This window comes from Volvox carteri, assembly GCF_000143455.1.
Source record: "Volvox carteri f. nagariensis unplaced genomic scaffold VOLCAscaffold_35, whole genome shotgun sequence".
Taxonomy (NCBI): domain Eukaryota; kingdom Viridiplantae; phylum Chlorophyta; class Chlorophyceae; order Chlamydomonadales; family Volvocaceae; genus Volvox; species Volvox carteri.
The window spans coordinates 1,023,342-1,035,897 of NW_003307578.1; the positions used below are offsets into that span (position 1 = coordinate 1,023,342).

At 52.9% G+C, this 12,556-nt stretch overlaps 2 protein-coding genes across 2 annotated transcripts; one reads left to right on the forward strand and one right to left on the reverse strand.

Moving 5' to 3' along the window:
* Nucleotides 1-686: 686 nt before the first annotated feature.
* VOLCADRAFT_94087 (uncharacterized protein) lies at nucleotides 687-1,082 on the forward strand (the record flags this gene model as incomplete). The annotated part of the gene is made up of 1 exon (XM_002953242.1): nucleotides 687-1,082. The coding sequence occupies one exon, from the start codon at nucleotides 687-689 to the stop codon at nucleotides 1,080-1,082; it is 396 nt and encodes a 131-aa protein (XP_002953288.1).
* A 6,559-nt stretch (nucleotides 1,083-7,641) lies between these two features.
* vmp27 (metalloproteinase, extracellular matrix glycoprotein VMP27) lies at nucleotides 7,642-11,186 on the reverse strand (the record flags this gene model as incomplete). Its single annotated transcript, XM_002953321.1, has 7 exons — nucleotides 7,642-7,659; nucleotides 7,706-7,754; nucleotides 7,856-8,067; nucleotides 8,460-8,830; nucleotides 9,242-9,797; nucleotides 10,184-10,455; nucleotides 11,120-11,186. The coding sequence occupies 7 exons, from the start codon at nucleotides 11,184-11,186 to the stop codon at nucleotides 7,642-7,644; spliced, it is 1,545 nt and encodes a 514-aa protein (XP_002953367.1).
* Between the last annotated feature and the right edge of the window lie 1,370 nt (nucleotides 11,187-12,556).

Consider the following 12,556-nt stretch of genomic DNA (forward strand, 5'->3'; position numbering starts at 1 on the left):
GAGTTGCTTTGGGCTGGTAGGTTGTGTTGTGTCCGCCGGAGGACCAACCCCAGCGGGATTGTTCTCGTGTAGTGGAGCACCCAGACGGAGTGCATGGGGCCAGAAGTGGACGAGGAGGACTTGGAGCCAGAAAGGGGAGATAACTCGGACAGCAGCAATGGATGAGGTGCAGTTGTGGAGGCCCGTCGGTGAGGGCAGGAATCGGGGCAACGGGTACCAAGGGTCGGAAGGTCGTCCTGACATCCCAAGCCAGGGCTAAGAGGAACAGGTGGAAGAGGAGAAGCGAATGGTGGCGCGGTTTCCTGAGTCACAGATTGGAAGGCATGGAAGCCACCCCTGGGGTGCGGAAGCCAGGGAAGGACGGGAGGATAAATGGCAGCAGTCAGACCCTTGGCTGAGGATTAGGCCCAGGAGACGCAGCTCACCAATGCGGGAGCGGGAGCCCTGTATCCGGCAGCAGCCACTGGCCTGGAAGAGCAGCCCCAGGCGAACCGTGGCGTCCGGGAGAAGGCCATCCAAGAGGTGCATGGCCGCCGTAAGGAAACAACATGGCAGCCCGGAGGTGCTGCATTACGAGGTTGTTGGCCGAGTCCCAACATCCCAGCTGTGGGAGGCCCCGGAGGTCCAGGTTAGAGTAATGGCGCAAAGCCACCACGCACTGCAGGCGGTAAACCCGTAGCCGTGTTATGCCAGAGCGGGAGGAAGAGAAGTTGCATGAGTGCTGCATGGATTCTGCAGGGCCGCAACACCAGCATGTTGGGGCATACATCGGGCAAAAGCCAAACACGCTTCTCAAAGGACACTTCACGGGGCAAATTGCTGGATACCTGGTGCCGTGGAGCTGGGTGGAGACGAGTGTGTTCAAGCTACAGCAGCAGGCCCACGAGTTCCAGGTGTTCGGGTTAGAGGTGGCCCTCCAGGCCGCGGTGTCAGCCTCAGATGTTCAAGGAGTTGCAGGAGTGAACCTGGCCGGCAGTGGTACTGTTCACGTGCACGGCCGTGAAGTTACAAGAGGCGCATGGGCAGCTGACCCACAGCCTACTAAGGAATTTAGGAGGAGGTTGACAGCGAGCGCAGGATGAGTGTGGGCAACAGAGCGGCATGGGAAGGGTGGCAATCGGGGGTTCCCGGCTTCCACGACCAGAGGAGTGCAAGTCGGAGCCCAGTGGGTGCAGGCTCCCAGATCCTAGTAAACCCGGGACTGGGAACGCCTCACGGTGAGGGGCCCGCGATGGACCGCGGCTGAGCCCGCCTGCCAGTGTAGTGGTGGCTGTAAACCAGGAGCTGGGTCGGCAGGGATACCAGGAAGTGGGTGAAGAGCAGATTACGGAGAGTGTGTAAAGGGGCCATGTGAATTGCACTGACTTGTGTACTAGTTACACAGGGAAGGGGCCCTGTGTTAAGGTGCAGGCTGGGCAGCACTGCTGGTATAAACACCCAGCAACAGAGGCAGAACAGGTGGCCCAACGGGCGGACGCCCTGGTTAGCTGCAACGAGGCGCCACGCAAGGAGACCCAAGCCCAGAGGCCCAGGCTTACTGTGTTGACTGTGATCAAGCAAGGGATAGAAGGGGAAGGAGCCGGAGGATCTAGCACTGGCTACCACACGGACACCCGGGAGGAGGAGGGAGCTGATCTGGACGAACTGCTGTCGTGAAACGATGACCCTTGTGAAGGCAGCAAGTGGGTGAGTGAGGAGCAGAAAGGGGAGAACCCGGCGTCGCAGGACGAACACCAGCAAGGGGAGCGGGGACACCCAAGGAAGCATGCAGCGAGGCATACAGCTGCTACAGGAGGCCGGACAGAGGCTACAGCCACTAGGGTGACATGACACAGTATGTAGCAGCTGACCGCTGAAAAGGTCTCTCGAGTTGCTGGCGGTCGCGCTCTGCGCGTATTTATAGCACCGTACTGTGTACCGGCTGCTACATTCCCCCCCCTTTGAAGGGAACCGTCCCGGGCCCTGAGAGCCTCGTATACCGCCAGCCTGTGCCTACCTTCTCCTACCCTCGGGCAGTGGGTAATTACTCCACGTCACGTCATGTGCCGGCTCACATGCGCCTAGCCGTCTTCAGATTTTTCAGGCACAGAGACAGTCCAGTCGGTTCAGCTACTTTTTTTTGTATATTTGTACAATACTCGCTCTCTGAGTCGCCACACCCGATATACCACTCGAACGTGTTCGGTGGGGGTTGAACCGACGACTTCAGGACCGTGATTTTTCACGAGGTCTCGATACCAAATGTAGCAGCTGACCGCTGAAAAGGTCTCTCGAGTTGTTGGCGGTCGCGCTCTGCGCGTATTTATAGCACCGTACTGTGTACCGGCTGCTACACAGTAGATCAGCAGAATGAGCAAGAGTTGTAGAAGAGATCATCTTTTGCTTCCGGATCCGAGGACTACCAGCCAGGAAAGCTACTTACACATGTAGCAGTGTGGTGAGAGTTCTTCCAGGCAGCTAAAGAAGGCTGCCCCCTCACAGACAGAGACGTTGGCTAGGCCACCTGGAGGGAGGGCCCCAGCTGGAGTGGGTGTCATGCAAACACCCAGGACAACAAATAGTGCCTGAGCGGGACTGCAAGCTAGCTATTGTGCAGGAGTTGCTGCAGGTCGCGATGCTGGACTGCAACCCGGAAATAATAATGGCAGGTCACCGGCCGCATGCAGTGCAGTTCCTACAGCTGCGTCGTTACAGCCGAGTTAAGCACGGCTCTCTGCGGTGGGAGACTGGAATGCCCAGCTAATGCACTACACCCACGCTTATCAACGGCCTGCGAGTGGTGGGAAAGGAGGGCAAGCTGCGCCTCTACATCCATCCGAGGTACTTTAATTGTTTCCTGAAATACCGGCCTGTGCAGCAAGAACACCTGGCAGATGTCACAAGGGCCAAGGGGAGGAGGGGCTGGTGAGCGAGAGGACCCAGGGTACCACCTGGGAAGTGAGTGGGGAAGGGGAGACCGCTCCGCTGTGTGTTTTGGGGCTGGTCGGAGTTATCTTTGAAGGGTTTGGGTACCGCGGGAGTGTGGTCGCAGACGCAATGGCCTTCCCCACAGAAAGTTAGTAGGGAGTACGGATCACACGCTGACATTTAAGCAATGCATGTTGATTAAGTGCTCGTCCTGTAGTGCGGTACGGCAAGTGTGGTGCAGGAATTCGCAGCCCAGAGCTGGGCAGAGGACAGGGACGGATACCCTAGTTCGTTACAAAGATTAGCTGGGAACAAGGCGCTAACTTCAGACAACACAAGATCGCCCGATAACTGTGCAAGCAAGCACAAGTCAGAACCCCGCCCACCCGCCCGTCGATGTGGTGGGGAAAGGGCGGAGGACGAGCCACGAAGTGAGCACCAGGGCTAAGAGGGGCAGCACCAGCAGGAGGCGGAGGCTAGGATTGGGGACCGGAGCCGCGAGGGACACGAGTGGGCCGAGAGGCGTCGGTGTAGCGCTCCAGGACTTGAGGGCTGCGGATCTGGGAGAAGGTGTGGAGCTCCTCGTGGGAGGCGCCAGCGGCCGGCGTGGCCTGGATAATACCACGACGAAACCCATGAGGGGTTTGCCTGATGTAAACACCAGCCTCCTCCAGGTGTTTGCCCACTCGCATGGCCAAAGTGCTGCTGGAAAACGGGCGCTCCACGAAGTGTTGGTGATCCCGGTCAGTGGGATGGAAGAGGTAGTCGGAGATGGCGGACCCTGGGGGGGCATGGGGGGCATGGCACAGCTGCCAATAGAGGGCGAGGGTGCGGATGAAGCAATGTCGTGGAGAAGGGCTGGGGTGCAGTTCCAAAGGGGGAGCTCGGCGCCCTTTGGATGTTTTGGTCCCAAGTTGCTCAATCCGTAAGGAGAGGGAGGGGTAGGCACCGAATGGGTCCGGTATTTCACGGAAGGGACCACCACCCTGCGGGTCACAGAAATCATGTAGCCACAGTTTGCCTGTGTCATGGCCGCGGTAGCTGGTGTGCCGCATAAATTGGCAGCACAACATATCGTGTAGCAACAGCAGGCGGGCTAGGGAGGTGGTGGAAGCCTGGAATCCGGACCAGAGGTGATCCATGAGGGTGGTAAAATCGCGAGGGGTAAGGGGCACGGCGGCTTGCTCCTCGTAGCCACAGTCGGCGGCGAGGCGACTATAGCCAGTCTTGTAGGAGGACAGGCGCTGGAGCAGCAGGGGTTGCCGATGCCGGTTCCACAGTCGTAAGTGCTGCCGTGGCCCAAGCGGTTAAACAGTCCGGAGAGCAGACCCAGATGATTGTTGACGGTGTTGGGACTCGGATTGTTCACCCGACGGTTGGGGAGCCAGCGGGCCTCCAAGTAGACGAGCAGGTCGTCATCAGTGCAGGACAGCAGGGTACAGCCATGGGGCAGGGTGGCCAGCCAGGCAGAGAGGTCACAGCCAGCAGCCTCCTGGCGGGCAATGGTTTCACGAGCCAACGGGTTGTTGCAGACGGTGGCAGCCTTCGTGAGGGCGACGGTATAGATCTGGCGGCTGGAAGGCGGATCCAGTACGGTGGAGGGTACGGAAGTGGGGCTGATGTGCACGGCCAGGATCTGGGGCAGGGTACCCCCGGCCCTACCTGTGGTGCTCCGCCTTGGCTCGTCATCTTCCTTACTTCCTTGGCCCCACCCCCTCGCCCCCTCCGTGGGCCTGATCCCCACTCTGGACTTGTCTCAAGCTCCCGGTCTCTCTGATGCTGCCCACCCGGTAGGCTTGCCCCGCGCCTGGGTCCTGTCTCCTCTCCCCATCACGCCTACCTCACCTATCTTCCTCTGCCATTCAGGCACTGCCGGAGCCTACCCTGCCCCAGATCCTGGCTGCACACGTCAGCCCCACCAGATGCCAGGAGTATGACAGTGCGGTGTTTCCTGTTCTCCGTGGCTTCTAGGTGTACAGGTATTGCCCCAGGGCCTTCAGCTCGCAAGCTATGATTGTATGGGTAGTTTTACCTGCAGCTAGCCATGTACATGTAATACACACATATGCAAGGTGATTCATAGGTGATTTGATTATAGGTTATGAATTCGCTTATCATGATCATGATGAGTGAATCTGTTGAGTGAATCTGTTAGATTAATCTAAGAGGCCTGTCTCGTATTATTACACCCAGACACATGTCGATGGTTTTCATGAAATTTCATGGTATATTCACTGTTTTGCAATCACTGTGATGTATTACCTATCCGGGAATTATAAGAGCTCCATCCGGCATTAATTACATAATGTTTTCATGGCTGATGCATTCTTAATTCATACTTATATGACATACTTACATAAAACCGCTTAATCCCAGTGTAAGAATGATTAAGAATGCACACCCGCTGCCTCCGTGTTCTTCAGACGTTCTTATCGTTCTTAAGCATTCTCCTAAGTTTCTTAACCCCCCTCCGCGTTTGTAGGGCACCTACAACAAATACACACACCCCATCCATCATATCAATTTACCACCATACATACACCTCAGTGTATGATCTGCATACCAACAGAAATTTCTACCATCTAAAACAAAGGCAGATTGCATAGTGCATATGCATGTGTGTACCCGAATGCACCTATGTGACTTATTATGCATGGCACGATATTACATAAAAATGACATGTTCATGGACAATCAAATAAGTAAGGCACGATGGATGGGATTTGCAACTGGCATTGCGGCTAACAGCAGGAAGCAAACAAAGCTTTCTGTGTATGGCGATAATTAATTATATTGCACACACACACACACACACACACACACATACACACACATACATACACACACACATGCAGAGCTCCGCATGCGCAAGTGCTCGATCGAGCACTTCCCAGGGACCACCACCGTAGACTGCATGTCATCGTATCAGCTGGCTACTACTCGCCGTGTGCGCGTATATACTAACTAGAATATTATCCATGCACCTTCCGTCTCGCCACCCTCTGTGTCACCATACAATATATAACACAAAGATTTGTAGACTCTTCCACTCACCGTGGTGTATTATGAAGCAAGAGTCTTAAAGCAAATATAATGAAAATTTCATTATATTCGTACGTACATTCTTTAAAGCACGTACGAAACCGCGGTCGGATAGCTTGTATAAAGCCAACAACGCAAGCTGCGGTCGGATAGACACTCACAAACGAAGAATCAACAATATCTTCTGAATAATCTGAAGCTGACTTGGCTCGATGATTAGCACAGGGAAAAAATAGGCAAAACCAGGGATTGATGCCCCTCTCCAAATCATACACATATACATATACATGTATGTAGATGTATATACATATAGACATAGATATCCATATAGAGGGTAAACATTACGCATTAGCTAGCAAAGGAAAAGCAAGGCAATTGCCTTGATTGCAATCAATTGATTTTGCAATACGCTGTAGTAGCCGGTACACTGTACGGCACCGTGAACAACTACAAATACGCGCTAAGCGCGTCCACCCCAGCATCTCGAGAGGCCTTTTCAGCGGCCAGTTACTACATACGCATGCAGCAAACACCTCTTACAATCATTATTTAATCTCAGAATTATGACTATTATCAAACCACCGCAGCACGTGGCCTGGCGATGTACACTTAGCTAAGTTTATGGGGTTCTGAGCTATTACGTTTTTTTAATGGGGGATTGGGTTCTACCAAACAAAAGTAGTTCATCAGCAGCTGGCTGCTGGGTGAATGGAAGCATGCATGCATCGACCTGTTCCATGCATATGCTGTTTGCATGTTATATCACGACTTTTCTGAAGTCGTGATATAACACATACATGCATGCATGCATGCACAACTCACAGCAACATTAATAGTTACCCTGCAGCTGCCTTTTCCGCGTCTTACTTCTGCTATCCTAAAATGCTGTAGGTTTCCTGAGTGAAACGAAAGAAAAATCCAAGGTTTCGCCGAGAACGTACTCGGTTGAATGTCGTTGGTGCGTACGGCTGGACCGTACAGGGCTAGCGCAAGTCGCAGGAATGCGACGGAAAGAGTAATTTCGCGAGTCCACAGTGTCAGTCTGACAGGTTTCTGTTGCGGCTTCTGCCCTAATCTACAGCGTACAGAAGCATATCGACTCTGCTTCTGCGACGTTGCATCGGTAACCAGGCTCGCCCCCCACCTCCCCGGAAGCAAGCACAACTTTCCTGCCTGCAGGTACCCCTCCGTCTGTACGACCCCTAAGCGGTAAGACAACTACGCAAGAAAACTAACAATATCCACATGCATCTCCCATCGATGGATGCTGATATCAGCATCCACATCACACTGCACACTGCAACCCTTAATCCTATCTACAAATTCGCTCCCATAGATAGCAACGGACGGGCTTAAATAGCTAGGCGTCCGAAGCAAGATTACGAAAGGACGCTGTCTTGCTCCGTGCACATCTTACGTGTCCCCGGCAGAAGCACGCAACAGGGAGGCCTCGTGTGTGCGGGCTTGCAAGCTTGGGAGGGAGTCAGCTATTCACAATCATAGCGCCGCCGCCATCAATTAACGAACAAAGGCTTGGTTGGAGCAGCGATTTTATTCCTTACTGTGTTGATTGGCTGCGGACAACGAACGCCCCATATGTCACTAAATTTGCTGCAGCCAACTGGGCCCCTAGCAGCAGCCGACTGGGCCAAACACGTCTCGATGAGCAGTGATAAATGGACTGGGTACATGGCTACAAGAACTGCTGGAGCTGCTGTAGTACGACAGTGGACAAGCCTTGTGAGCACGTGGCTCACGTAAGCAGTTGTCTGGGAGACGGGTTGACCAGCTTGGGTGCCAAAGGCCCTGGTGGCGGCCGGCGAGGGCTTGGTGGCCGGGGATGGGGAGGTGACTGCAGTTTCCATGTCGTTGATGGCCTAGGCGGCTGCGGGCTGGGTAGTGCTGACCGGCGTGTTTCAAGGTACTCCAGGGTGGGGCATTCGGCGGCTGAGGACTGATAGCGGCAGAGGTACACCCGTAGGATGTCCGTGCTTACCCAGGATCCGCCGTACACTGAGAGTTTGTAGTCAGTAAGGTCTCTCTGGCTATTTGGCTCGATAGCAGCGATGAACGTTGTCTTGCGGTCACTGTTTGCCCAAGTGTCTGGGTAGCCGTTGTCCTGACGCAGCGGAAAGGGATGGTGTGTGGGTGTGTGTGTGTGAATAAGGATTAATCAGCGAAGAATAATAACCACGGTTGCAGATATGGGAATACAGCACGGTTGATGTTATTTTTTGCTGTTGTTAGCACGTTGTGTATATTGCCTGGGTATTTAAACTTCTGCGTTGTACTGTGTCCCTTATCTAACTTGTGGCTTCTAGCTGGGCTCTTGGGCCTCTGGCATCTCTATCTGGCTGGGTAACGCAATCGATAGGAGGTGCAACATACACAGACATGAGGCCGCGTGTTCCAGGGCAAATCTTAAGAATTCACAGCAAGCTACCGCAAGTATTTGCACAATGGATGCAAGGTAGATAGATACGACAATAGCCTAGATAAGGACTCGCATACCATGGTTGCATTCACTTCGTGAATATTCAAATTATTCGCATAGAAGGAGCCTAACAATTCATCTCCACTCTTGTTCACGCGTACTGCAATGTAGAGGTTCTTGGCCAAGGAGGCAGTAGTGTACGTAGGCAGCCAGTCCGGAACCACTCGGAGGTAGTTTCCCTCTGAGGTCAGGTAGGTGGCTGGCAGGGTGAAGCTGAGGACGCTGCCGAGTGGCAAGGCGCTGGAGTCGATACGGTCGCCCCCCGGTGCAGCAGGTGTAGCCCAGCCCATACGAGAAATCTCGGCGGCGTTGGGGCAGACATCTCCATGGCCCATGGCAGTTGAATTGTCTCCGTACATGATGCCGTTTTGCCAGGAGTGCGAAAGACCTGGGTGGGGAAAGCATACAAATTAGCGACGCAGGTGCGTTAGGTGTGGGCATATCCAGCTCAAGATGTTTCAAACGAGCAGTGGGAGTTCCCGGAAGGGACCGCCGGTAAGTAATAACAATTTTATGCGGGCGCTCATGTACGTCAGTATTATGGTTTATAGGTCGTGGCCAGGAATAATATTATTCCTATTAATAGGTTGGAAAGGTACCTATCAATTACAGGTGCCACAGAATCAAATAATCTTGCACTAAAAGGAATTGCAAAATTTCATGCAGGGCACGATCTATCGACTATCGGAAACGTTCCAGACTTACATACCCACTTAAAAGCTATCTTTGGATCGCGCTTTGGTAAGGGGACGATTATTATTATTATTCACCGGCCAGACTTTCCTACTTGCTTGCGTACCGTAGTTGTGAAGCGTCTCCTGCATGATGGTGGCCCAGCGCCGCACGCCGTAATCCGAAGTCGCCAGCCAGATCTGCCTCCCCGGTACCATTGACAGGCCCCCCCAAGGGCAACGCACACGAGGCGGTACGATGTAAGCGAAATGGGTCACGTCAGAAAACGCCTCCTGCCCTAAAATCGCCTCTGCACCGGTGTCGCCATCAAGGGACATAGTCCACCAGCTGCAATAAGATACGGTGGTGGCTGTGCAGCTCTTCTTCACGGTGACGACCCGGAAAGCTGTCACATTCAGGCTGAACTTCCCGTACGAGCACTGGGTGTACTTTTGCGCGACTCCACCGCTGCCGTCTCCATCCGGGCCCAGAAAAATAGCGCGCGCCTCGGCTTCCGTAATTGTAGATGGAAAACCACATAGTGAGTAATCCATAATCATAACCAGCAAGCGCTGGTAAACCGGGTCGGTGTCCGCTGTCAAAAGCATGGACCTTGAAGGAATGACTGAAATGCTGGTGTTCGAAACTGGGTAGCACACGCCAGCGGCGTCCTTGTAGCACGCCTGCGGAGGTGCGTGCCGAGCACATGAAGAACTCAAAAACATGCGATTCGCTTTATGTAAGCTTTTTTTCAAACTAATAAGTGGCCTTTAAAGCAGGAAGCGCAGAAAGAATACAGCAGGTTACTAACGACTTAGTAAGGCCGCAGCCGTCGCGTGCATCATAGGCATAAGACACCTGGGGGCGTCGATGGGACGTATCCGCCATGCGCGTATCAGTCATACCTTAAAAGCCGTATGGCATTTTAGTGGCGCCTAAAGGCATGCGTGCTTCAGTTTGCCTTACTCCTCATAGCTACAATGTAGCTGCAGCAGGACTATGAAAATGCTGCTTCCGTAGGGAACTACAAGGGGTCAAAGTACGGTAAGTGGTCCAGGAAGTAACTTACAATTTTCACCACAGCGCCCAGCTGCATATCCCGGCCATTGACGTCCGCTTTGGGCGGCTCAAAGTCTCGGGCGATAGGTGTCATGACGCCGTCACCATTACGAATGGCCCATTGCTGCGTTCCATCGTTATGGCTGACCACAGCAACAAGTTCACCCCGCAAGATGACGGCGTCGGTGGGTGCTACGGTGCGACGGAGGCTACCCACTGTCGCGGAGCTTTCAGCATTACTGTGTGCACCATTAAATCCGGTGCGAAACATTCGGCACTGTCCTGTGGTGATAAGTTAGGGCACAGGGGGGCTTGGCTGCGCTGCATTGAGGCTTGATTTGGCCAAAGCTTAAGTCTTGGCAAGTATTTGGCCGGGGATGTCGAGTCAGCGTTGAATGGATAGAATGACGACTGGGTTTGCAACCGACTTTAAATGCAACAGGTGCATCCGTACTCATCCGTACTCATCCGTACTCATCCGTACTCATCCGTGTGGCTTTGCCTACATTATAATCCCCGGGTACTAGTAGTACAACAGTAGTACTACTGTTGTATCCTGGTCATACCAAGGGACCTGCATCAGCCGATCGGTACTTCTCTATGGCAGTTGTAGTCGTGGTAACAACTACAGACGGGCCCCGCCTTCTACGCATGCACTAGCACGTTTTTACTGTTATCGGCGTGCTGGATGGATCTGTCATTAGGTATGCCCTTTCCTTGACAACAGCGGATCATTATTGCGTTGATATTAGCGAGCGAGGGAGACCCTTCGAGTAGATCTACGTTAGTACATACATGGAACGTTATGGCAGAAGTTGTATTACTGTTGCATCAGCCATTGAACAGAACGGTCTTGCAGATAGCTAAAAAATAAAATCATGTAAATCATGTAAGAAAAAATAAAATTGAAGTAAAATCTTCGCTTCATCATGCAGGGTATGCTTACCTCCTGTCGCCGCCACGAGCAGCAGCAGCAGCAGCAGTTGTAATACTGTCACTTTCGCATGCCACATGGCGCCTCTGGAAAAAGGACACGTTGCACAGTAGCCCTCCTGGCACAAGCGTCCCAGAGACCTACTATTCCAGTTCCTGCAGCTTTTAGCGCACCGTGTACATGTGAGGTAGCAGGTGTAGAGGGAAAAATTCCCCATGCATTAGCGGCGGCATTCCAAGGGTAACACCAACATGCATTGCATATCCCAGATAGGAGACGTATGTGCGCACCCTGGACTTTGGAAATGGCGGTGGAAGCATTCAAACAAATATGCATTATTACGCTGTCGGCTGTACCCAGCGCCTTCCAAAAAAAGCGCTGGGGAAAGATGTCTCAGACACCTCGGATGCCACACAGCAGGCACTAGCTATATATACCCAGTCGAGACAGTATAACCACTCTGGCAAAGCGCTCACATACAAGGCAAGCAAGCAAGGATTCAACCACCGCAAAACGTGATCATATCTCCCGGGCTTGGAACAGGCTGGTGTGCGGCGGTATGCCACCATCACGGGTTCGGCGGAGTTGCTAGCTGCCGATCGGCAGGGGTATTGCATTCAGGAAGTCCTATTAAACAGTATTCCTTTCGCTGCTTGAGACACACACACACACACACCAGCTGCTATGTGAATGTATGTGTGGCGCAACTTGTGCACGAACCTGCTTGCTTTCCCTGTATGCAGTAAATTGGCCTGACTCACGGCTGAAAACTAGGTAAGTTGGTGCGTGGGTTAATAATACAATTCAAGATTGTTTGTTTTTGGGCGGGGCCCCAGCGCGAAGCGCCCAGGGGGGCCCCGACCTGTAGGATTGCCCATGTCCGTGTGTGTGTGTGTGTGTGTGTGTGTGTGTGTGTGTGTGTGTGTGTGTGTGTAACGGACCAAACATAATATCTCGCCTGGCTGAAACGCGTTATAGGTACTATACAGCATTCTCTATTGCAAGGTATCTCGCATGTAGCCAACAAAAATCGTATGAGCGCAAACAAGTTTGGCTGCCTCAATTGACCGAGGCCAAAGTCACATCAACGCCTCTCGCGCTAAATTTCATCGCAAAAGGTACCGCGTACCTCATATTTGAGTTCTTAGATGACGGCGTATGATAACTCGAACTCCCAGGCCTTGAGTGTGTAACGGACCAAACATAATATTTCACCCGGCTGAAACGCGTTATCGGTACTATACAGCATTCTCTATTGCAAGGTATCTCGCATGTAGCTAACAAAGACCGTATGAGCACAAACAAGTTTAGCTGCCTCCATTCACCGACCTCAAAAGTCACATCAACGCCTCTCGCGCTAAAATTCATCCCGAAAGCTGCCGCGTATCTCACAATGGAATTCTGAGATGACGGCGTATGATAACTCGAACACCCAGCTTGTGTACCATG